General features: G+C 39.1%; 2 protein-coding genes across 5 annotated transcripts in view; one reads left to right on the top strand and one right to left on the bottom strand.

The window, feature by feature from the left end:
* gldn (gliomedin) overlaps nt 1–11304 on the top strand; it is a 45684-nt gene extending 34380 nt beyond the window's left edge. The window contains exon 10 of the mRNA XM_062963502.1: nt 8100–11304. Within this exon, the coding sequence (XP_062819572.1) occupies nt 8100–8619 (520 nt within the window). The 3' untranslated portion in view covers nt 8620–11304. The remainder of the gene's footprint in view (nt 1–8099) is intronic.
* dmxl2 (Dmx like 2) overlaps nt 10364–26871 on the bottom strand; it is a 68384-nt gene continuing 51876 nt past the window's right edge. For 2 of the 4 annotated variants that reach the window (XM_008118492.3, XM_008118493.3), the window contains 15 exons: nt 26110–26240; nt 25142–25227; nt 24051–24252; nt 23307–23424; nt 22471–22530; nt 22011–22097; nt 21483–21604; nt 21108–21258; nt 19587–19647; nt 19321–19448; nt 16853–16930; nt 14555–14646; nt 14400–14452; nt 12637–12854; nt 10364–12290 (listed from right to left, as the gene is read on the bottom strand). In XM_008118492.3, coding sequence (XP_008116699.2) covers nt 12081–12290; nt 12637–12854; nt 14400–14452; nt 14555–14646; nt 16853–16930; nt 19321–19448; nt 19587–19647; nt 21108–21258; nt 21483–21604; nt 22011–22097; nt 22471–22530; nt 23307–23424; nt 24051–24252; nt 25142–25227; nt 26110–26240 — 1797 coding nt within the window. In that variant the 3' untranslated portion in view covers nt 10364–12080. The remainder of the gene's footprint in view (nt 12291–12636; nt 12855–14399; nt 14453–14554; nt 14647–16852; nt 16931–19320; nt 19449–19586; nt 19648–21107; nt 21259–21482; nt 21605–22010; nt 22098–22470; nt 22531–23306; nt 23425–24050; nt 24253–25141; nt 25228–26109; nt 26241–26871) is intronic. The other 2 variants (XM_008118494.3, XM_003225893.4) reach the window with 1 other exon arrangement.

Raw genomic sequence — 26871 nt, 5'->3', positions numbered from 1 at the left:
GCATTACTGCGTATTGAACTACTTTTTCTGTCAAATTTGTTGTTTAACATGATGTTTTGGTGCTTAATTTGTAAAATAATAACCTAATTTGATGTTTAATAGGCTTTTCCTTAAACCCTCCTTATTATCCAAGATATTCGCTTATCCAAGGTTCTGCTGGCCCGTTTGGCTTGGATTATTGAGACTCTACTGTACTTTTTCTGTCAAATTTGTTGTATAACATGATGTTTTGGTGCTTAATTTGTAAAATCATAACCTAATTGATGTTTAATAGGCTTTTCCTTAATCCCTCCTTATTATCCAACATATTCGCTTATCCAACATTCTGCTGGCCCGTTTATGTTGGATAAGTGAGACTCTACTGTACTTAAGTATAGTTAACTAGGAGTCTCTGGTGGCGCAGCAGGTTAAACTGCTGAGTTGCTGAACTTGATGACCGAAAGATTGGCAGTTAGAATCTGGGATGCAGAGTGAGCTCCCGCTGTTAGCCCCAGCTTCTGCTAAGCTAGCAGTTCGAAAATATGTAAATGTGAGTAGATCAATAGGTACTGCTCCAGCGGGAAGGTAGCGGCACTCTATGCAGTCATGCCGGCCACATGACCTCGGAGGTGTCTATGGACAATGCTGGCTCTTTGGCTTAGAAGTGGAGATGAGTACCAGCCTCCGGAGTTGGACACGACTAGACTTAATGTCAGGAGAAAACTTTTACCTATAGTTAGCTAACTTTTGCTGGTTTAACACCCTCAAACCTGGCAAAAGGTGGTATGGACTTTCCTCTCCCATTCAGCGGATACCTGGCAAAATAGGTTACGGTGGGTGGATTTACGATAGCGGTAACATTGTCAAAATCATGACTAATCATGCAAGATCCATCAGTTGCTACCCTGTTTCCCCTAAAATAAGACATCCCCAGAAAATAAGACCTAGTAGAGATTTTGCTGAATTGCTAAATAAAAGGCCTCCCCTGAAAGTAAGACCTAGCAAAGTTTTTGTTTGGAAGCATGACCACCAAAGAGAACACCAGAGCATGCAGGGTTGGTAAATGTACATACCATAGTTTGTCGTACATGGAAATAATGGTAGCAACAAGAAATTCTTGATAGGATTCACAGTTTGTCTGGTTATGCTGGTTTATGATGACATATAATAAATGGGGTTGTTGTATGTCTTTCGGGCTGTGTGGCCATGTTCCAGAAGCATTCTCTCCTGACGTTTCACCCACATCTATGGCAGGCATCCTCAGAGGTTGTGAGGTATCTGTGTACCTCACAGAGGTTGTGTACCTCTGAGGATGCCTGCCATAGATGTGGGCGAAACGTCAGGAGAGAATGCTTCTGGAACATGGCCACACAGCCCGAAAGACATGCAACAACCCTGTGATCCCGGCCATGAAAGCCTTCGACAACACATATAATAAATGTTCACATTTTTGTTCAACAATAATTTTTCAACAAATGAATTCTTCTTCATGGAAAAATAAGACATCCCGTGATAGTAAGACCTAGCATATCATTGGGAGCAAAAAATTAATATAAGACACTGTCTTATTTTCGGGGAAACACGGTATCGTCTGAACAACAGAAATGCAAGCTTACTTAGCCAGCATCCAGAGTTGTTGAACAATTTGGGAAAGAAAAGGAGGAAAACCATTCTGTTGCTATGATTTTCCTCTTGTCTTTGCAGTGCCATTTTATAAAACGCTCCATCCCCAAAACTCCTTCCCTTTCTGCTGGCATTTGCTGCTCATTTTCTTTCCATGTTGCCGTTTCACAATCCCTCGGTTCAAAGCCCGGTCTCTGTGTTGTGAGATTGCGTTGTGTGGGCGCTGGAGTGGGAGAGGGTGAGATCACAGCCTTCCCTTGCTCGGGGTGGTTCAATGAAGCCGGATTCGGCTCGACTTCTGTGGCTTCCCTGGTCCCCCACTTCGCTCTTGATCTGCGAGCCAACAATAACATCCGCCTTTCAAAGCAGGTGCAAGGCTCTCCTTGGTCTACTCCACTAGAAAAGGAATGAAGGAGGTCCCTGGGGTCGGAACTAATTCCTTTACAGCCATTCCTAAAGATCCTTGGCATCAAAGATAAAAGAGTTTAAGATATTGGACTTAGAATTCCCCATACTGGTTGGAGGAGGCTGGGAGCTGTCATCTAAAGACATCACTTTATTTTCAAGCTCTATCTCAGGGGTCCCCAAACTAATATATAGAGCTTTTATATTACACTTATTAATTTTGTATGTCTAAGGCTTAGTCTTAAGCATTAATAAACTATAGTATTAAGAAACCACATTACACAAAAGCATTAATAAATTACGCCATTAATAAACTACTCTACATACTCTGGGGTTAAATGTACAAAGCTCCTGCGAATCTGGAAAAGCCACGATATTTTTAACCTGAGAAAATATTTCTCTAGGCATCTCTAGGTCCTCCAGTGTGATTCTATGGTCAATTTTTGCTGGAGTTGCACAGGAGAATATAGAACAGGGGTCCCCAAACTAAGGCCCAGGGGCCGGATGCAGCCCTCCGAGGTCATTTACCTGGCCCCCGCCCTCAGTTTTATAATATAATATATTGTATATATATAATATTGATAATAATATTATAATGTAATACAATATAACACTAATAATAATACCATATAATAATATTAATTATATATTCTATATCTATATATATAAAAGAGTGATGGCATCAGGGCAGCGGACAAAACAACAAAACTACAGGCCCCCCAACCTCGAAATTTGACAACACAACCCATCATTCACGGCTCTAGGTTGATACAACAAAAAGAAAAGAAAAATAAAGTCCTAATTACAGGGGGAGGAATAATAGTTTTTATCCAATTGCTGCCAGTTAGAAGGCTAAGCTCCGCCCACTTGGTCTCCTAGCAACCTACTCAGCCCAGGGGACAGGCACAGTTAGGCCTCACTTAGGCCTCTTCCACAGATTATCAGATTTTAACTGGATTATATGGCAGTGTAGACTCAAGGCCCTTCCACACAGCTATATAACCCATTTAGAATCTTATATTATCTGCTTTGAACTGGATTATCTTGACTCCACACTGCCATATAATCCACTTCCGTGTGCATACTAAACATACAACAGACATTCAATATCACCACTACCTCAACAATTTCTCACCAACACCACCAGACAATGCCACAGCAACGCGTGGCCGGGCACAGCTAGTTACATATAATATTACTAATAATATTACAGTATAGTGGTATAGTTCAATACAGTAATATATAATGCTAATATTGTGCTATGCTAATAATATAATATATTGTATGTACATATAATATTGATAATAATATTATAATGTAATACAATATAACACTAATAATAATACCATATAATAATAATATTAATTATATATTCTATATTACATATAATATTACTAATAATATTACAGTATAGTGGTATAGTTCAATACAGTAATATATAATGCTAATATTGTGCTATGCTAATAATATAATATATTGTATGTACATATAATATTGATAATAATATTATAATGTAGTACAATATAACACTAATAATAATACCATATAATAATAATATTAATTATATATTTTATATTACATATAATATTACTAATAATATTACAGTATAGTGGTATAGTTCAATACAGTAATATATAATGCTAATATTGTGCTATGCTAATAATATAATATATTGTATGTACATATAATATTGATAATAATATTATAATGTAGTACAATATAACACTAATAATAATACCATATAATAATAATATTAATTATATATTCTATATTACATATAATATTACTAATAATATTACAGTATAGTGGTATAGTTCAATATAGTAATATATAACGCTAATATTGTGCTATGCTAATTATTTATATTGTGTGTACATATAATTTGTAAGCCACTCTGAGTCCCCGTTGGGGTGAGAAGGGTGTGATACAAATGTAGTAAATACATGCAGTAAATAAATAAATAATAAATAAATAAATTTTAGACTTAGGCTTGCCCAAAATCTGAAATGACTTGAAGGCACACAACAACAACAACAACAACCCTAATTAACTTGACTATCTCATCGGCCAGAAGCAGGAGCACACTTCCCATTGAAATCCTGATAAATGTATGTTGGTTAAAATTGTTTTTATTTTTAAATATTGCATTGTTCTTTCATTGTTCTTGTTGTTGTTTTTGCACTACAAATAAGACATGTGTAGTGTGCATCGGAATTTGTTTGTTTGTTTGTTTGTTTTTTCAAAGGATAATCCAGCCCCTCAACAGTCTGAAGGATTGTGGACCGGCCCTTGGCTTAAAAAGTTTGGGGACCCCTGCTCTATCTAGATGTCTCTAGTTGGCATTGAATGTCCTTTGCTGACAGTGGGGATGAGCAAAGTATAGCTGGATGTGGAACTTGGAAATCTCAGTTACTCCTTGACCCTGGTGGTGCAATGGGTTAAACCTTTGTGCCGGCAGGACTGCTGACCTGAAGGTTGGGTTGCTGACCTGAAGGTTGCTGGTTTGAATCTGGGGAGAGCGCGGATGAGCTCCCTGGGTCAGCTCCAGTTCCCTGAGAGAAGCCTCCCACAAGGATGGTAACACATCAAAACATCCCAGCGTCCCCTGGGCAACGTCTTTGCAGACGGCAAATTCTCTCACACCAGAAGGGACTTGCAGTTTCTCAAGTTGCTCCTGACACACACACACATACCCACACACAAAAACCCTCCAAAGTCCCCAGATAATATCTATCTATCTATCTATCTATCTATCTATCTATCTATCTATCTATCTATCTATCTAAATCTATCTATATATAAAAAAGGGTAATGAAATTTCGGCCTAGGACAAAACAACAAAACTACACATTCCAGAAACACTAAACTTGGCAGCACAACCCCTCATCCATGCCTCTACGTTCATACAACAAAAAGAAAAGAAAAATAAAGTCCTAATTAGAGGGAGAGGAATAATTGTTTTTATCCAATTGCTGCCAGTTAGAAGGCTAAGCTCCGCCCACTTGGTCTCCTAGCAATCCAATCAGCCCAGGGGACAGGCAGAGTTAGGCCTCACTTAGGCCTCTTCCACACTGCCTATAAAATACAGATCATCTGATTTTAACTGGATTATATGGCAGTGTAGACTCAAGGCCCTTCCACACAGCTATATAACCCATTTATAATGGACTTAATGTCAGGGGAAAAGCTTTACCCTTTACCTTAACTACCACCAATTCCTCAATACTTTATTTCCCATAACACCAGACTTCACCACAGCAATGCGTGGCCGGGCACAGCTAGTATATATATAAATGTTCTGACCATTTCTAACTTAAAGTAAACAGCAAAAAACTAAACACCCCAAACCCATGAAATTTGACCACAAAAGACCTGGTCACCCCCGCTGTGTTTAGACATAAAAAAAACCCCCAAGAAAAATAAAGTCCTAATTAGAGGAGAGGAATAATTGTCCCCCCCCCCCCCCCGATTGCTGCCAGTTAGAAGGCTAAACTCCGCCCACTTTGTCTCCTAGCAACCCACTCAGCCATTTAATGGCGTCCAGGGCCGCTTCAATCAGGCCTCTTCCCCACTGCCTATAAAATACAGACTATCTGCTTTGAACTGGATTATCTTGAGTCCACACTGCCATATAATGCACTTCAGTGTGCATTTTATACAGCTGTGTAGAAGGAGCCTCATTTAATCCAGTTCTAAGCAGATAATATAAGATTATAAATATACAGTAGAGTCTCACTTATCCAACATAAACGGGCCAGCAGAACGTTGGATAAGCAAATATGTTGGATAATAAGAAGGGATTAAGGAAAAGTCTATTAAACATCAAATGAGGTTATGATTTTACAAATTAAGCACCAAAACATCATGTTATACAACAAATTTGACAGAAAAAGTAGATCAGTTCGCAGTAATGTTATGTAGTAATTACTGTATTTACGAATTTAGCACTAAAATATCACAATGTATTGAAAATATTGATTACAAAAACATTGACTACTAATTTGGATAATCCAAATCATTGGATAAGCGAATGTTGGATAAGGGAGGCTCTACTGTATATGAATATAAATTATAGAAGGGTCAATTGTCAATTTTAAGGGATTTTCATTGCCCTCAAATCACCCAAAATGTCAGTTTGCTTCCCAAGCTTTCCAAGCCCTGTCCCAAACATAATAAATTTAAAGAAATGTTTGAAAATTGGCCAAAATGGGATCTTGAACTGACGCTGTGCTGCAATGCCTTGGTATGATATGCTGGATGGGTGCAAAGTGGAAAAATGAGATGTTTTCCCCATCTTAAAGAATGGAAGAAGCTAAAGTGAGTTGCCAAACCCAACTCAAGGTGTTAGTAGTAGTCTACAAAGCCCTACTAGTTTGAAACCCAACTTTCCTGGTTCTGAACTTCCAGGTATTTACGACCGGGTGTAAGAAAACTCTATGAAATTCATGAGGTCTTTCTTGGCAGCGGAGCACTTGCTGATCTGTGTTCAATGGCATACGAATCTCTGAGCTTTTCTCGTTAGTATTCATTCAGTCATCAAAAAAATTCTAGGAATAACGGTAATTTAAACACACAAACAGGTTAACAATACTTGGGAGACTAAACATTCAGACAGTTCTGTGAAGGCAAGGTCGGGTGATGGCTTGGAAACATTTTTCCTAGTTTTTAGTCCTAGTTCTGAGTATTTAACTCCGGCACTGGATGATATACCAAGGTAATCTCACCCCAATACTTGAATCCTGCATTCATTTTGTAATTGGATTATTGACCAAACTCAAAAGTTGTTCATCAATGGCTCTTCTTCATCTTGGAGAAAAGGGCCAAATGGGGTGCCACAGGTTTCTTTTCTAAGCCCAATGCAATCCAACAATTATATGATCAAATAGAGGGCATGCTTATCGGATTTGCAGATTTTATCTATCATGTCGGGAGCGAATTGAGACAAGTCGCTTCTGGTGTGAGAGAATCGGCAGTCTACAAAGACCTTACCCAGGGGATGCCCAGATGTGCTATCATGCTGCTGGGAAGCTTCTCTCATGTCCCCACATGGGAAGCTAGAGCTGACAGACTAACTAAATGATCTCAAAGATGCCTTTCCAACGTGATGACTCTTTGAAAACCATAGTCTTTTATTTGTTTCAGTGTAAGAGAAATGAATAATCTATATATATAAAAGGGTAATGAAATTTCGGCCTAGGACAAAACAACAAAACTACACACCCCAGAAACACTAAACTTGGCAGCACAACCTCTTATCCGTGCCTCTACGTTCATACAACAAAAAGAAAAGAAAAAATAAAGTCCTAATTAGAGGGAGAGGAATAATTGTTTTTATCCAATTGCTGCCAGTTAGAAGGCTAAGCTCCGCCTGCTTGGTCTCCTAGCAACCCACTCAGGCCAGGGGACAGGCAGAGTTAGGCCTCACTTGGCCTCTTCCACACTGCCTATAAGATACAGATTATCTGATTTTAACTGGATTACAGTATATGGCCCTTCCACACAGCTATATAACCCATTTATAATCTTATATTATCTGCTTTGAACTGGATTATCTGGACTCCACACTGCCATATAATCCACTTCCATGCGCATTTTATACAGCTGTTTAGAAGGGGCTTCATATAATCCAGTTCTAAGCAGATAATATAAGATTATAAATATATGTAATAATTACTGTGATATAATAATACAGAACAATATAATCTCTAAAATCAGGACAGTAAATAAAGAGCAACACTCTGAAAGCATAAGCCACAGCAACGCGTGGCCGGGCAAAGCTAGTCTATATATATAAAAGGGTAATGAAATTTCGGCCTAGGACAAAACAACAAAACCACACATCCCAGAAACACTAAACTTGGCAGCACAACCCCTCATCCATGCCTCTACGTTCATACAACAAATAGCTCCAGCTACTCCAGAAAACAGCCAGACTTTAAGACTGCAAGGCTGTTCACTGCTATTCCACCTGGCCAACAAAGGATTCCCATAAGCCACAGCAACACATGGCCGGGCAAAGCTAGTTAAATATATATATATGCATGCCTGAATTCTACTATAGTTGTTTTTAACTTTGGAAAAATCCATTGCAGATATGACTTGGCAACAGGATTGGCCAAAACACTCTCCATCGAGAACGCCTGGTACTATGAGCGCATGTACCTTTTTAACACGTCCAAGTCCTACTTCAGCATCGCTGCCGATGAAAACGGGCTCTGGGTGATGTATCTATCGAGGCCCGATGAGCATATTGTGGTCGCGCACGTCGACCCGGAAGCATTTTCAGTGCTGCAGCACATCAATACAACTTACCCACAGTCCAAAGCGGGGAGTGCCTTCGTCGCCTGCGGAGTGTTGTACATCACCGATAAGAACCAGATCCACGTGGCGTTTGCCTTTGACCTCTTGCGAGAGAAGCAGCTGGACACAAGCTTTGAGTTGAAACTGTCCCTCTCTGATGCGAGTTTTGCACTCAAAGTTTCCGCGCTCAAGAAGAACGACACAACGTTTACGCCTGTACTAGCAATGCTCTCCTACAATCAGGTCGACAAGCAACTCTACACTTGGGAGCATGGCTTCCTAATGCAGTACCCCATCCATTTTATCCGCTGAACTCATTTTGAGATGAAGATTTCTCTATCAAGATGATTATTTCTGGCCTTCATAAAAACAGCAGTCTTTTTGAGAAAATGGGTACATCAATCAATGTTTGTTTTCTCCTGTATTTGATTTTAAAAACCCTTTCATTCTGAAAATCTGCTTTGTGGATTTGGGTGAATTCTTAAAATGTGAACCAAAACAAAATTCTTCCCCGATTGCACTTGCCAGACGTCATTTTTAGGCGGAGAGAAACTATTGTGCCTATTTGATGCAAATGTATTAAAAGAAGAGGTCACTTCACATAAAAAGAGGTGGCAAAACTCACTAAAAATTGATGTGGTTCAATGAGACAGGGATGGAAATGCAACCTTTTCAAAGTCCAAAGTCCTGAGCTGAGAAGAATAAATCTGTCAATCTCACATATGCTATACCCGACAAAATGAAAAGGAGCAATAGCTCCCTGAAACAGGGTACAAAAATACCTGGGACCCCTGTAGACTTGGGACTTTATTTGGACTTTACTTTCGAAGACTTTTTTGAGAGCGGTGCTCTATCATTATTTTCTTCATTCCAGTATACAGCAACATGACCAACCATCTGTTTAAATTGTTTGGAAGATATTTTCATTGACTATGTATCCCTGAAGCCTATATACATTGGAACCAATACCAGACTTGAATAACTTTTGTGTTAGAGCTGTTGCTCCTTTTCATTTTGTCGGGTACGGCCAAATTGAGCTTTGTACGGGGAACTTTAATAATATATGTTATTTGGACACATTTTCTTTGTACATAGACTATCGTATGTTTGTATAGATACTTTACAAGTATTCTGGGATTTTGTATAGTAATCTCACATATGCATCATTTTTTTTAAAAAAAATCTAAATTTTCAGAGATATTATCATCTCAGAGGAATTCCAGACATGAATCAATCAGACACGAGGAAGCCAGGCCATCCTGGACCTTCCACAAATATATAAACTTCCCTTTCTTAATTTTCTAATATATAATATTAATTTTCCACATGATATGGAGGTGCAGCAGGTCCTTGTCTGTGTTTGCGAGTTCGTTGCAGATGGTGTGAATTCTCTCACGTAAGAGGTTGCATTCCAGGTGGTCATAAATACGGTGAGCCTGTGGTGTTTTGAAAGTCCTTTTGGCTACGGGAAATTGTGGGATACGATCTGTGTCTCTGACCAAAGCCATTCCGTGGGTTTCCATGGCTGAGCAGGGACCTGAACAAGACTCAGAGTCCAACAACCAGTGCAAGAAAGCCACTGCAACACACTGGCTCTCTATAAATAGTATATTTCTATTGAAGCAGAGGCGAAAAGTGTGCCTTTGTGTGCACATCTTGCATAAACACATATGACACAAGTTACAATTCTTTGCATAGTTTACATGTAGGCTGCTTTTGGCTTTATAGAAGAGAGGATGCTTAATACTGTGTGCCAGCATAGCCTAAAAAGGCTTTTGTGGTGTTTTTTTTTTGTACAACCAAATGTGTTGTATGTAATGCTGTGCTGCTACAATGCTACTTTTCATAAACATTTTCTAAGGACAATGGACAGTCCAACCCCCTTCAAAAAGCCCACACGTTTCCCATCCAGGCTCTAAATGAGACTCTATGGGATGCATAAAATGTGCAAGGAACCTATACATGGAATGACAACTCCAGAAAGAAAGGGTTGCAACATAATAAGCTTGGGGCAAAGCCTCCTGTTACTACTTTGAAAGCTAGAGACTCTAGGGTGTTCCGTGAAATAAAAGGAATTTATTTAAGTTACAAAGGTAAAACCAACAAATGACATTTGCTTTCTCCTCATATACATACTTCACAGCTTGCAATTAAAAATTGCCTTTAGACAAAGGTGCAGTTTTTATCTCAGCATTTCGTCCCCGTCCCCCCCTTTTACAATACAACACAGACATCAAGGTTCCCGTTGAAGGAGGAAAAAAAAATACAATTTTGTTTAACATTTAAATACACAGACATCTGCTCCATTATCTTAGTGAGAGCCTGTCTTCCTGTTTACAACAGAGAAAAAATACATCTAAAGATGACGGACGATAGCTGGTATATTACAAGCAAACAATACTGACCTCTGCATAGTTTATACAATATGCTGCGAAAACAGTTTAGATTACCAGTTTTGTCAACTATTTACTAGCTGGCCACATGTAAGCCTGACATTCATCTGAAATGTGGCAATTGTATGGGTCTACCAGTAGCTTCTTCTATAGCTTTAGTGACTGCAGTGCATTTTAAAAAATTTCTCTCTCAAAATAAAATAGGAATTTAAAAGTCCTCAAAGGATGGCTAAAAATAGGGTTGCGTTGATTACAAATGGCAGATTCTTAATTCAAAAGAAGGAGTCAAAAAAAAGGGAGGATTTAAATTGTGGAATTGATGTTACGAAAGACATGGAGCGACTCGTGAAAATGGAAGTCCTTCTGATTGGATTCCTTCTTTCCTTCCATAATGTCTCATACAACTTACTTATCCCAATGTCATTAAATGCCTTGATTCCTAGCCCTCCCCAGTCAACGGTACAAAGAAAGAGATGAAGAAATGCAAGGAAAGGATTAAGGTATATATTATCGAAAGGGGAAGGAATAGAACACTAGGCTTTCATTTTCAATGGCGGCCCCATGCATTTCACAATGTCTGTGTTTGTTGCCCAAAGAGATTTTTTTAACAAAAAGCGCAAACAGTATGCAGTTTAAGGAAAATCCCACAGCTTCGGAGAAATGTGCTTCTGTGCAACTTAAGCGCCGACTGTGCATTAATACTAACCAGGGAAGAGGAGGGAAAAAGATCCCAGCATTAAATTAATATTCACACTTAGCCCACAGTACATTCTTCATTGCACACTGGTCCACTGATTGGGTGGTCATCACAAAGTCGTAGTGGTATGACCCAAAATAATAGCAACAACAATTAATAATAATAATAATAATAATAATAAACAATGTAAAACCACACTCACTTGGAATATCCTTCATTATAGAAATGTTGAAAACGGAGGGAAAAATAATGCAAGACATGCTTCAAATCAGTGGCAAGGATTTGGAAGAATATTCCAAACCTACATCAAAGAAACCCACTTACTTTACGTAATTTGCTGCAACTGCAGGAATGTAAGCAGATTTCTGCTTATTTCAGTAAACAAGGTTCTTGGGTCAGAGAGCATAGGCCCAGCTATCGCGCTGCTGGATCTCAACATGCATTTCCATCCCCATGAATCCATAGATGCAGTGCTTGAAACAATACAAATATGTGTGTGTTGTTTGTAAAAAGATCAAAACATTGGTCTTCCTGTGAATCAACTGTAGCATTAAAGTGCCATAATAAACTACTCAGATAGCAAAGTATGGTAGCGTTCCTTCTGAAATGCTTGCTACAGCACCTAACAGTTCTCTTGGAACGTAAACCTTGTTACAACGGAGCAGCAGCAGCAGCAGCAAAGCCTACAGAATGTCACAAAGGCTTGAAGGGATATTGAAAGCATTGGGTAAAACCCGCATCTTCAGCGTGCCATCTGCTCCACAGGAGAAGAGGCGATTGCCTTGCCCCATTTCAATCTGCATGACTCCAGTGCTCAGGTTTCGGAAGATAGACTGCTTGGCGTGCTCATGCTTAAATGAATGGATTAAACCATAGCCGGTCAGTCTCCACACCTAGATCAAAGATAATGGCAAAGAAGCAGCTTTGTCAGTAGAACTTGGGTCTTAGAGTCATTCAATCTCTGAAGAAGGAGCCACAGCTCAGTGGCGGACCCCAATATTACAAGGAGACACTCTTGACAGTACAGCAGCAATCTATTTTAAATCTTACTCATGGTGTAGGCTTAAGGGCTTTGGGATGTTGCCAGAGGACACACACAGCCTGAGGTCCATGCTTTTCCCACCCCCAAAATGACACCTTACAATATGGAACACAAGGACAAAATGTGTTATCTTTACTTTCGGCCACACCAAAACATGTGGGTCAGAGATGTTCCCATTGGACATAGGAGAAGCCTACCTTCACGTTGCCTTCAGCTGAACCGGTACAAAAACATTCTTCGGAGGAATCAAGGGCCAGGGCTTTGATTGAAGAGTCGTGCGCTTGGAAGGTATGAAGGGCTTGCCTCTGTCTGATGTCAAAGAGGGAAATGTACCCTTTCCTGCCTCCAGAAATCAGCAATTGGTGCTTCGGTGCATACTGAAGCACTGTAGCACCATGGTCATGACAAGTGAAGGCTAAGGGAGACAGACATAATATATACATATATATTTATACATTACAAGCCTTGGTTAGTATCCCCACTTATAGGGAACTTTGGTTGTGAAAACTGAGCCAAGTTGAAATGAAGCCATGAGAAGGAAGTCACAGCATACTTGATGCACCAGTTTTACAGCTAAAAAGAGGCCACAGATGTACTATTTTACACTTGAGGCCTCCAAAGATACTACTATTCAAATCAGGGATAGGGCACATGTGGTCTCCAGACAATGCCAGACTGCAATTTCACTCTTCCTTCAGTGTAGGCTACGCTGGTCAGGCTAATGAGAAATGCATTCCAACATATGATTGTCTAGCCATCTTTCACTTCTGATATATTAATCCAAGGGAACAACTCTCTCCAAATATCACACTGAATACTGAGCAGGTTCAACAGCTTAAAATGTTGGATGCCAAATGGAATAAAAAATTGAGAGCCCCTGCTTGAGTTCTTTACAACTCACCAGGTTTCAGTCCAGTTGCTTATCCACCTTCCCATCTATCCCTTTCTTTACTATGTATAAACAAAAGACAGGCATTCCCAAAAGAAGTCTGAAATCTGAAAAATCTTTTGGTCCCAAGCATTTCGGATAATGGAGACTCAGCACGTATCATCTATCAGAAAGTTACAGCCACACTGTCATGTAATTATACTTTTCTTCTTGGAAAAAGGAAAGAATTTCAAGGGATTCATTATCTACCATGAATTACTTTCAAGCTCTGCCCTTGAAGACAAAGCTAAGAAGGATGCAGTGTCATGGATGCTGCATTCAAATACTCCATGGTTTCTCTGTAAAAAGATTTTGCACCATTCTTACTTGGAATACTAGGTTTCTCCTATAATATATTACACTCTCCAGCCAAGCTCAGGCTGTTACGATGGAGCTTGCCTATCACTGCATACTTGGCAGTGTTTGGGTTGTTATCGCAATGATTAGCTGGTGTTTAGTCTAGCTTAGGAAGAGCCAAAGTTTGTAAAGCTCTGAGGCCATTCAGTTCTCCAGGCACTGATCCGAGGGCATGAAATGTATCTGCATAGGGAGGGAGGGAAGACATGTGCATATGTATGTGTGAGTGGGAGACAGAGAGACAGAGATTACACATGTGCAATAAGGGTTTAAAATGTATCTGGATGCATTCTGGAGATGTGATCAGATTACCATGTCTATGAAGCAGTATAAAGCCAATTTACAAAGCAGTCAGACATATGGATCCCCATAAAACAGGATGCATCACACAAAAGAGATTTTGGAACACATTCCTCTGTTCAGTTGACAACAGCTGAAGTAGCTTAGGGGTGCAAATCCTTTACACTGGTAGATCTAGGATGCATGCCATTGCTGGGCACTCAATGCCAAGAATCTAGAAAGCCTAGCCTTTGCAGAAGCATAAAAACAATGCCTATTCAGGACAATAATAAACTGCCAGTTTTGCACAGAACTAATATTACAACTTTCAGAAACAAAGGAAAGGATCAACAATCACAATATTGTCTATAAAGAGATAATCTGTAATAAACCTACCATGTATGAGGTTATTAGATGGTGACACCAAGGTATCCCACAAACACACATTTCTGCGGGAGGAAGCAGACACAAAAATGAATCAGTGCTAGTCACTGAGTCTATATTAGTTTTCCCATTAACAGTGCTTCCACTGTCTTGCCCTCTGAACCCACCTGTTGTCATTAGACTGCCCCGAAGTCGCCACCAGACTTGAAGAGGTAATAAACGCAAAGTCACTTGTGGTTTTGCTGTGGCACTGCCAGCTCTGTTAAAAACAAGTGACACAATATTGCCAGTGACAAAGTATAAAATTTCCTACACTAATGTCAACATGTCTAGTGAGCAGCATAATTGCAAGGAAAACAGCTGGAAACTGAATTAGTTTTTTAAAATACTGGTATAATATCAACTCTTAAAGTACAGATAATGGAAAGGTACTAACTCTCGTTTATAAACGTGGGTGTTGTTTGTTTTGTAAATGTGAAGGTGACTGCAGGATAATTAAAACATGACAGTTCTAAGGAATGTTTGATCAGAAACCAAATCATGATTCACTCTTAGCAAAGTATGCCATGCGTACCCATTTCAGCACTGATCAAAACTAAACATAGAATCACAGATTTGGAAAAGACCCAAGGGCCATCCAGCCCAACCCTTCGCCATCCAGGAATACATAAAGCACTCCTGATAGATATCCATCCAGTCTCGGTTTAAAAACTTCCAGAGAAGGAGATTCCATTGGACGCCCAGACATGTTGTTTTGGTTTTGATTTTTAAAATAATTTCCTAGTTGACAATGTTTTGATTATACATATTTGGCATCTTGTAGAACCAGGCAAAACAATGCTCCTCTTATTTATGATGCTTGAGATATCAAAAAAGAGGTTTGACCCTCTGCCCTTCTCTCCATTCCCTATGCATCTCTTTCCCACTCATGAGACTGGGATCAGGGCTTGAATGGAAGGAATTGAAGTGCCCACTTCCCACTTTCTTCCAGCTCTGCATGAACCTGGGACCTTATCATCAGAGGTGGAAGACAGAGAACCCCCACATTAAGGCTTAGCTGGCTCCAGGGAGAAAGGGCAGCTGACTGGTGTCTTCATGGCCCTCCTACTACTTCTTACATTGAGTGGCCTTCTCATCCATGCAGGGAAAAAGAGGCTGATGTGGAGGAGGTACAGGACTGGTTCTGAACGGAGGCAAAGAGGCCTCTATATCACTTCCACTTCTGATTCCCTGGCTCTGTAAAGAGGCACACACCACTTTGCTACCCTGTTCTGCCTCTCCGACAAAACTTAGTTTCAAAGAATTGGAGCCAGACATTCAAGGAGGAGATAGATTGAATCTGCTGCTTCTGCTGAGCATCTTTAGTCTTGTTTTGCTACTGGGCAGAATATTACACAGAATTACATTAGTCACAGTTTGCTCCTAACAGCTTGATTTCCTTTTAATTGAAATGAAGCAGAAGGGGAGGGGGAACCAAACCACAGTTGAGCGGGCCCACATACAACCCACAGGCCACACTTTCCTCTCCTGATTCAATATAGTACACTTGCCCCCCCCCCCCACCACACACTTACAAGTTTGACTTTTGTAGATATGATTATTCACTGATGTTTTTAAAATGTTAGATCTAGAAATCTCTAGGTCCTCCAGAATGACTCTTTACTCAGCTTTTTCTGGATGTTGTTCATAGAGTCATGCTGGAGGAGCTAGGGATTCCTATAAGGAACACCTCCTTCAGAATCTTTGGTCTTTGATTGCGCCTTAAATGTATATTTAAATGTATAATTATGTAGGTTTTTAATGTATATTTTAATTTTTATTGTAATTTTTTAATTTTGAAAGACTTTTAAATCTGATGTAAACTGGGTTGTTGTATGTCTTTCGGGCTGTGTGGCCATGTTCCAGAAGTATTCTCTCCTGACGTTTCGCCCACATCTATGGCAGGCATCCTCAGAGGTTGTGGAGGATGCCTGCCATAGATGTGGGCGAAACGTCAGGAGAGAATACTTCTGGAACATGGCCACACAGCCCGAAAGACATACAACAACCCTGTGATCCCGGCCATGAAAGCCTTCGACAACACACTGATGTAAACTGTTTTTCTGATGTATATGTTTATATTGTAAGCCGCCCAGAATCCCTGATGGGTGAGAAGGGCGGGGTAGAATTGATGTAATAAATAAATAAATTGTGATTCTATGTAGTAATGGAGAACCTATAGAAATTCCCAGGAAGGGTAAAATAACAGCAATCCCAGAAAGCACAGACAAAAGCAAGGCATATTGGGAACCATAGTTCAAAACTACCTGAAAAGTCATACAATTATCAATCTTACTTTCCAAATGAAAGACAAACATAAAAGCTGTAACTGATTGCATCGTTTTAGTTTCATCTGGAACTGTCTCACGCTTATAATAAGTGAGCACGCAGAATAAAAACTGTAAATAATGAGACTGATTACTTACCATATAAGGTTTAGGATTGGATGCGGTTTGGTTTACTTGCCAGATACTTAAGAATCCCTCTCCATCAGCTACGCCACACTACAAAAAGAGAATATATTCTTAAAGACATCTGATACTCCAGGCTACAGATTTTTCTTTTTTACTTAGACATGAATGCTAATTTTCAGAAGTTTTTATAAGGAACATTTAAGAAAACTGCAATCATCATTCTAAACCAGGAATGGGGATCATGGCACCTTTCAGATGTTGAACGGCCACTTGTTTCAACCCTAGCCAGTATTGAGACAAGATGGGAGTTGTACTCCATCATTGTCTGGAAGGCTAAATATTCCACATCCCTTCCCTATGCCAGCACATCAATGTTTATTATTAAACTATATACTTCTTTTTACACTGTAATTTTTTTTCCATCTATATATATATAAAAGGATAATGGCGTCGCTCCACCGGGCAAAACAACAAAACTAAAGGCCCCCCAACCTAGAAAATTGACAACACAACCCCTCATTCACGTTTCTACGTTCTTACACTCAACAAAGGATTCCGCCCCCCCCTCCCCTCAAACGGGGAAACACCCACTCTTTGAAGGTCCAAACCCATTCGGTACTCATCACTCTTTCATCTCAAAACACAAAAAAAAGAGCAACAATCTGAAAACAAAGGAATTCCATCTAGAAACAATCAGAAACTAACACCATCTAGAAACTAACACCTCCCAACAAAGGATTCCCCCCTCTAAGACACGGAACCACCTAAAAAAAGCCACAGCAATGCGTGGCTGGGCACAGCTAGTAATGAAATAGAAGAACAAATCTTCTTGCAAAAGTCAGGAAAGTCAAACTCTCCTAATGTGAAAACTATGATGGGATGAAAAATGCTTCCCACCAGCTTGGCAGGTTCTTCATTGATGGAGTGGCTGAGGCACTGAGAAAATCTCCTTTTTGCACCAGCCCAATCCCTGCAGCATTTCAGTTCCTAATTAGCGTCATGCTTTCTAACCCGTAACATCAACAGTAGACCTTTTTCACGCCCCTTTCTTCTTCCTTACTGTGAATAGAGGGGATCAACATTCCCCAACTGGGTCCATATGGAATTCATCATGAACCACTGCTCTCATTTTATGAAAGTAATACGAGGCATGAAAAAAGTAATTATAACCATATGTCTCTACAGGAAGAGAAGAGCACTATTAATTACAAGAACAGAAGGGGTAATCCTGCTGTTATGTATTAAAGGTCTATCTCAGGGAGAAGGAACATCTCCTGATGTTGCTGAATGGAGATTCCAACAATCCCATATTATTGATAATGTTGGCTAGAACTGATGGGAGTTGGAGCCCAACAACATGTGGACAACAAGAAGCTGGGAAAGTGGGTACATCTCTTCAAGATCGACAAAGAAGGAAAACTCCACAAAGTTGTGTGCTGCAGTCATGTGGTTGTGAAAGACGATGGCAAAGAATTCCATAACAGCAGAATAGTAACACAGTCTTAAGATACCCCTGGAAAGCTCACAAACATGGAAGAGGTCTTCTTCTCTAATGTTGTGGCCTAGCATTCAGTGGTACATCGCTCCTGAATGCACTCATCTTGGCTAACAGCTTTTGGTAGTCCATGAGCCAAGTCTCTTTAACAGAAGGGTTCATAGAATCATCTCAAGTATTTTCTTTCTTTTTTAACAAGATAAGCATTTATAAACCACGACTAATCTTCCTCTCTTCACCCTATGATTTTAGATTTGGATAGTGACATTCATTTTCCTATCTAGGGCAATATATGCAAGCATTTCAAAGAAAAAAAATATGGAAGAGAGGAGATGCAAATGGATCCTAGCAGACTTTTACTCAATCTCCTGAGATAAAGACAAAACACTTATAGGCCTAACTTCTTCTCCATTTGCTTCCAACTATCTGCATTCTGCTAGTGGGTTTTCCATAGGAACCTATTTGGCTTCAACAGACTGGAATATATATACAGTAGAGTCTCACTTATCCAATGTTCTGGATTATCCAACACATTTTTGTAGTCAATGTTTTGATGCATTGTGATATTTTGGTGCTAAATTAGTAAATACAGTAATTACTACATAGCATTAATTTGTAATGAACTATTTTTCTGTCAAATTTGTTGTATAACATGATGTTTTGGTGCTTAATTTGTAAAATCATAACCTATTTTGATGTTTAATAGGCCTTTTCTTAATCTCTCCTTATTATCCAACATATTTGCTTATCCACCGTTCTGCCGGCCCGTTTATGTTGGATAAGTATGAGACTACTGTATAAGGAAAAGAGTGGATGGATGGATAGATGGATTGGGGGGGGGGGGGTGAGATAGGGGTGTGTATGTATGTGTGTGTATATATATCCCTCTCTTCCCCCATCCATCCATTCACTCTTTTCCTTCTCTGAAGATGGAACAGGATTACAAAATTTATGACTATTTAGAAGCACAATTGAAAGCACTCACCTTGTTGCCCTGAGAATTGAAATACAATCTAGTCACCCTCGCATTGCCTGCTTGACGAAAGCACACCAACTGCTGTGGTCTCGTCCATTCAAACATTCGAACACTACCATCCTGAGCACCTGTAAGGTCTGGAAAAGAGCCACACGTGCACTCATGAGAGGCCACGGTATTAACAACAAACAAATGGAAGAAAGAAAAATGTAACGGAAATGTAACTACGCACATACTGTAACCGCCCCACACACTGTGAAACTTGGATTACTTACAATACTGATGGACCGGATGAGAAGTCATTCGTTTCACATTATTCAAGTTCCGCTTGATGAGCTTCGTGCAAAAAAGGGAAAAATTTACAATCACTTTTAAATTCACAGCAAAAAGAAAGGATCATTTGGGCTTCAGACAATATTTGGGTTCCAGACTAAAAGCTTCAGTATTAAGTATATTCAGCGCAACTGCTTCCGGGCAACAGCAAATGTAAAACCGGGTTGTAAGAATCATCTGGTGTGCAAATCTTATTCTACCACTCAGAATCACTGTTATCTCTCCATGCAAAGTTCTCTATATGTGCATAGTACCCAGAGATGGCAATATTCTCTGTGCCACCTCAGGGGCTTTGTCTGAGGATAGCCCTATTCACATTTTCGAGAAAACTGCCCAATCCATGTGGCAAGTTGCTGCAGGTTGAAGAGTCCTGGTTTAGATTCAGCTGTTTCCATGAGCCAAAGTGTCCTCTGAGAGGAACATAGCTCTGAAGGGAAGAGGCAAAGCCTTCAATCAAGCCAATGTATAGATTAAGTGATGTCTAATGGGTCCTATCAAACTTGATCTTGACAAAGTTTTTATTTCTTTAGCACTAGGCTTTTATACAAGGTTGTCATTTGACCGTGTTTAAGTGGCATACATGGTTATTCTCCTACCTGCTTCAAGCAAAGATCTAATTAATAAAAGGAGAATGAATAGTAGCAGTGAGAGGAAGAAGAAGAGGCTAAAACCCTTCCGATCACTGATGGAGGGCAAACATTTTTAATGCTTTTTAGCAGGAAAAGAAGGCCTCTTTGCCCCTTTACACAGGGAGTTGAAATAATCTTAATCGGCCAATTCTTTCAAGAGTAAGAAAAGTACAACAAATGTAATCCTCTCTATCTGCCGCCACAAATGATAGTTCTTTCCTACTGTAGCATATCCTGTGTAATTTAATACGGAATTGGGTGAAAATTAAGATGTATTTGTATGTGCAAAATCAGACAGCTGTGCATGCTTTTCTATCAGTAAAAAGTAAACTGCATATGGTCATGGTGCAAACAGGATCCCTTAGGATAAAATTTACAAATAATTTGGTATTTATTGCCATCTAGTGGTCATCGTGCCAAGACAAAACACCTGATTATATTACAATGGAATTTTTTTTTTCGTGTCAGGAGCAACCTGAGTTGCTTCTGGAGTGAGAGAATTGGCCGTCTGCAAGGATGTTGCCCAGGGGACGCCCGGATGTTTTTTAAATTTTTTTTTACCATAATTGTGGGAGGCTTCTCTCATGTCCCCGCATGGAGCTCGAGCTGATAGAGGGAGCTCATCCACGCTCTCCCTGGGTGGGATTTGAACCTGGCAGCCTTCAGGTCAGCAACCCAACCTTCAAGTCACAAGGCTTTTATCCCCTAGGCCACCGGAGGCTCCATTACAATGGATTAGAAGCCTGGAATTCTTCAATATGTGTGAACTGAGACTCATATCATACTTAGTGATCATCTGTATGAGAAAGGCTTGCTTAGAACAAAATGACGTACAATACCAGCTCCTGTACTGGTCTGCCCACTGCCTAACCACGGCATTGATGATGTCACTGAAGACGGTGGCTGCATTTGAGCCACGGCAAAAGAGGCTGTGCTCGACTGAGTGAGTGTTGTAGTGGATCCACGGAAATCAACATCATCTGAACTGTAACGGCAAAAACAGAGCATTGTAATTTTTCATCTCTGGCAGTTATTTTGAAAGTTAACTTATCATCAGGCATTGAAAACAATGAGAATGCATCTATTTGTCAGTTGTAGTGAACTGAACACATTTAAACACTGATAGTGTTGGTCCTTGAGTTATTCTATATGTAAACTGCCAGTTAGGTTTGAATTACATTCAAAGTACATACATAAAAGCCATCTGACCTTTTCGATTCTCTGTCATACTCTTCTCCAATCCATATATATGACTGTGCAGCCAAGAGAGCAGAGACATCAAGTTCTTGTACATCGTGTGTCGAAGCTAAAACTATTTCATTGATGTTTGCCTGCAAAGCACAAAGATAAAAGTGACACCTTAAGCCCCAAGACCAGTAATATATCAATGTTAGGTAAAAGACCAGCAAAAAGTTACTTGATGAAACTTTAAACGTAAAGGAGGAACTGGTGGGAACTTCACTTATCCCAAGACCTAACTGTTAAGTGACCCAAAAAGCAAACTCTTTCCCTCAGTCTTATATCTCACACCATTCTTCTCTGTCATACGTGTTATTCCAATTCCTATACACATCAACCTGTTAAAAATCTTGATGAATTTCTCAACCTGTCAACCCCAAGACTTCATTTTCTTTTTTCTTCCCAAAAGACTGTGCACCTTATCTTGTATAATACTCACAATATAAATATATAAACATAACACTTGTGCAATAGTCCACAACACTACAGGGGCCTTACCTTATTAACAGCAAATGCCATTATCATATCAGATTCTTTATGAATAATCTTTGCTCTTCCGCCAGGATAGCCAAGCTCTGCTTCGACCTTAAAAACATCAACACAACATACACTGAATGACTGCATTCAACTATTTCAGAGTGGTATGAATAAATGGAAAATTACACAAAGAAGCATGCAGAAAGAAGTTTAGTAGGTATGGCATTCTTCCAGAAAGTACTCTTGTACTTTCTTGAAGCCAACAGTTGTACTTCCGAAAGCCTAGCACACAAATCAGTGTATACGTGAATGTTCTAATGTGTCAGTGCGATCCCAGCTATAGTGTTAATATAAAGATCAAGTATCTGCCAGAGAGGTTACCCAGAGCGTGTTACCTTCTCTTTAGCAAGCGAGAAAGAGGAAATACAGCCCGACAGTAATTTCTTTAAGTTGCTGAAAGATTTTGGAGACAGGATACTACCTTGTTTTTGTCTTCTGCTAGGCTGTTTTGTGTGACCTGCTCCACATGGTCTTCTACAGACTACACCACACCACAGGGCCACAAACACAAAACACATGCACAAACAAATATATAAAAAAAGAATGAAAACATTCCAAACTTAAATGGATCCCCTTCTAACAATGATAAATGCATTATCTCTTTATTTTCGGGCTGGGCACTAAGATTGCTTTGAAAGCAGGGTTTCCAGGATGAATAGAAATAATAAACAGAACGAAGACAAATAAATGCACACAAACTCCCATGTTAGCAGAATTTTTTTTATGTATCATGAGTTTGTGGGGTTCATATTATGCAAGAGAGAGATTAACTCAAAGAACCAAAATGGGAAGACCATTAAAGCCTAATGCTGGCAAAATGACTATCTGAAAACTGGGTTGACAACACAGACTGTCTCATAAATCTTTTATGTCCACTGTGTTTTGGAGAATGCTTTATATTTGCATCAGCAACACTACTACGTAGTCATATTTGGCAGTATATTTAAAAATAATCTACTAAAAAACTAGATATATATGTATATTTTACACTGGTGCTGATATTTTGCAAAGCTCCACTTTTACATGTCGAGATACCATCATTTGTATACAATTAGTGCCAATTTTCCAATCTGCTGCTTTTGAGACATTCTGACTACAAAGCTGGCATTTGGCTATGCTGCTTGTGGTTGATAAGAGGCTGAAATAATGTAATACATTGTTAAAGCAAAGTACAGAAGAAAGAAACACTATAAAAAGCACCAAAAAGAAAACAACCACTTCAAGATGGAATCTCAATCAATGTTGCCTTGTGTATACCTCGCTTTGCTTCCTCTTCTTTGTAAATGTGTATCGGATGAAAGTATCTTGTAGCAATTCCTGCTTCACCAGAAAATGCCAGAGTCTCTTTGCAGGCAGTGCTGAATAATCTTTTGATCTATACAAAGGAAAAGGAAGAAAAAAAATGGTATTATTGTAATATTCCTCACTAGAATATGCAAGAAATGCATCAGGGTCATGCAGGCACACATATCACATGGAAATTTTATATGCACACAATTTATCAAAGTGTATACAATAAGTTCAGAAGCTGTGCAGAATACAAGGGGTATTCCCAGAACTGAACTACAAAGAGTGGTGCAAACAAAACATATCTTTGATTTGGCCCTTACAGCCCACACAAAACTTCAATGCAGTACAATGCTAAATGAAGCATACATTTAACTACCCATTATCATATTTCATAAATGCTTTTTAAGAAAAGGGTCACAGTCAGTTCTGTTCATATAGTTCTATTAATCAGCAGCATAATGAATTACTGTTAAGAAAAGCAGTAATACTGTATATAGTATCACTACAGTTGGGAATGGAGTTTCTAAACTGGCCACATTCCTTGAAAAACAAGAAAAAAAGGCAATTAAGGAGTCATTGCCAATGTACAGTAATTTGTGTATTCACAGTGTTCTTAATAACCAAAATAATGATCACTGTTTGCAAATACTGTTCCCTTTAGATCAAAACATAGAGAATTATTTCTTTTCTGAAAAAAAAAACCTTTCATACTTGAATGGTGTGTTTTCAGGGTCAACCATTGCTTTTATTCGGGCTGCAGCGGCTCCACTTCCCATTCCAGATTCAGGGAAACAGGTATTGATATAATTTGGTGGTGGGCCTTCAAACTGGTCCATTCTTTCTTGCAGGAATTGCTCCCAATTCTCCAAATTCTTGATCACCGCAATACCCAATGGCGATGTAACTGGAAGATCTAAATCAGCAACAAAAATTTCAGCCTCCATTTATGTAACACAGTCTGTACGAACAATAAAATATTCCCTTGAAGCAAAGCAACAGCAATGTGAAATTATTTCCCACTGTGTGTGCTCATAGTAAAGAATAAAAAGTCTTTACTAGCATTGCAGATGAAATTTGGGGATTTCATCCTATGAAAGACCGGGTTAATTCCTTTTTTATCTTATTTAAAGCCCTGGGAAAAATGAACCTGCTTACTTAAGCTTTGGTGTAACTCATGCATATTGTTTTGCTTCAGTTTTCTACATGATTACCATTTTGGTATAGCACTCATGTCCCAACTATCCACTAACTCCATAAATGTTGCATTCTGAGATACCTGTCAGCTCAATACTGTATCTATTTCTCTTCCTACTGCTTGGTGTTTTTGTTTTGCAACTGAATTAATTTTGTTACAATTAAATCAGGTGCCTTGAGTGCCATTTATGGAATAAAGGTGGTATGCTAAACTATATTTTTAACAACTCCATTTCATTCAGTAAGACCGACACAACTTGCACTTTCGGCCCAGTTTCTCTGGATTCAGCCCAAGATTTTATCATTATATTTTTTGTATGTGATTTTTTAAAGATTTGTTTTATTGCTGATTGATTGTTTTATTGCTTGGTTTTATATTGTTGATGTCTGGGCTTGGCCCCATGTAAGCCGCCCCGAGTCCCTCCAGGGAGATGGGGCGGGGTATAAAAATAAAATTATTATTATTATTATTATTATTATTATTATTATTATTATTATTATTATTATTATTATTATTATTATTATTAAGCACTGGAATATATCACCTGGCTCATTCTCAAGGATTGCCCCTTCATACAGAAAGCTGAAAAAAGTGAAAGCCCACTCACCAGATATTTCCAAACCAGCAATGGGGAAAAAGGTCTTCACATTTTGCAAAGCAAGTTTTACCATTGCCAAATGGATAAGCGCCCAGCTGTGGAAAAGACAAAAGTCTTACAGAGCATAGAACAAACTCAAAATGATACATTAGTTCTCTTTTAGCCCAATACCTCAACGACAATTATTAAAGCTGAATTAGGCAAAAGAAAATTATTGTCTGATTATTAACCAAAAGCCAACTTCTATATATGTTTCGTCAGAGGTAAGTGCCTTTGATTTAGTACTTTATCAGAAGGAATTCATAAGGCTGCACCCTAAACTGGCAAAGCAATAAGGGTTTAAAAGATGCATATACAACACCAAGGTTGCTTCAATTTTAATTCATCTCAGTAATGAAAAAAAATCAGATTACAAAAACAAATGCATCTACATATTAATTCTCATTTTAATTGTCATTGCTCATTGCTATCAAATACTGGGAGTTGTAGTTTGGTGAGGGATATCACTCTTTGGCAGAGCAGTCGAAAGACCTTGTAAAACTACAACTGATAGGTCTTGGCACTTAAAGTGGTATCAAACTCTATCAATTCTCCAGTTTAGAAGCACCATATCTTTTTGATACGGGGCAAGACCAAAACAGATTGCTTGTCTACAAAATAATCATATTCTGCCATAAGCCTTGTGGAACATTTACTTTCTGATCCTATGATTATTTATTCCAAAGATTCACTAGGTTCAATGATGTCATTCCCAGCTCATTTTACTAAGGTTTACAAACTGCACTTACTGGAAAGTATATGCTATATCTTATGAATGTTGCTTCGAATTACAGATGGGTAAAAGATGGGATGCAGTATAGTGTACATTAGTATAGTGTACATTAAAAAGGACACTCAAAGAGACTCTACATTAAGAAAGAAGCTGCAAGGACAGAATGCCTCTCTATCATTTCAGTTCTGTTTCTGTAGTGTGCTACCTGTAAGAGTTGGCATCCTTGTGTTCCAGGATCTGCATATCAGAAAGGAAAGCATCATCATCCTCATCTTCACTATGGATGCTTTCATCAGAATCATATATCACACCACTGTCTGAAAAAGGAAGGAATGGCTGTAAAGAGAGGACAAAATGAGATATCAAAATAGGCTTTTCCATATCATCTGTTTTACAAGTTATTATATTTCACACAAGCAAAAAAACCACACAGGAGTCTTTGACTGCAAGGAGATGGAGTAGTTCCCTTGACTTTAAGTTAAAGAATTAACTGGTCATGCTTTTTACTAAGAGGTTATGGTATCATTTTTCAAAAGGTCATGCCTTTCCAAAGATAATAAAATCTCCAAAAGGTTATGGAGATTTCCATCCCCCCCCTCCCCAAGAAAGCTTTGGATAACATAGGGAAGGGTTAACAGCCCCATGGGGTTGGTTTTGCGGTCCGTGCCCCTGTTCATAAGATTTCACTGCATTTTCTGTCCCTGTGACAATTGGATTTTGAAAAATTTGGCTTGTTGAGGAAACAAGGATTGATTATAAAGCTTCAGAAGCATATTTTCCCCACGATAACTCTTTCAGGAGATAATTTCTCTTCCAATGGGTAGATTTCTGGGCCCGGGCTGTGGCGCAGGCGGGAGAGCAAGCCAGTGCAATTAACTGCAATGAATCACTCTGACCAGGAGGTCATGAGTTCGAGCCCCGCTCGGAGCCTATGTTGGTTTGTCTTTGTTCTATGTTAAAAGGCATT

Source organism: Anolis carolinensis, unplaced genomic scaffold (assembly GCF_035594765.1).
Source record: "Anolis carolinensis isolate JA03-04 unplaced genomic scaffold, rAnoCar3.1.pri scaffold_11, whole genome shotgun sequence".
Taxonomy (NCBI): Eukaryota; Metazoa; Chordata; class Lepidosauria; order Squamata; family Dactyloidae; genus Anolis; species Anolis carolinensis.
Note: the sequence above shows the minus strand (reverse complement) of the source record. Positions and strands in the feature narration are given on the sequence as shown.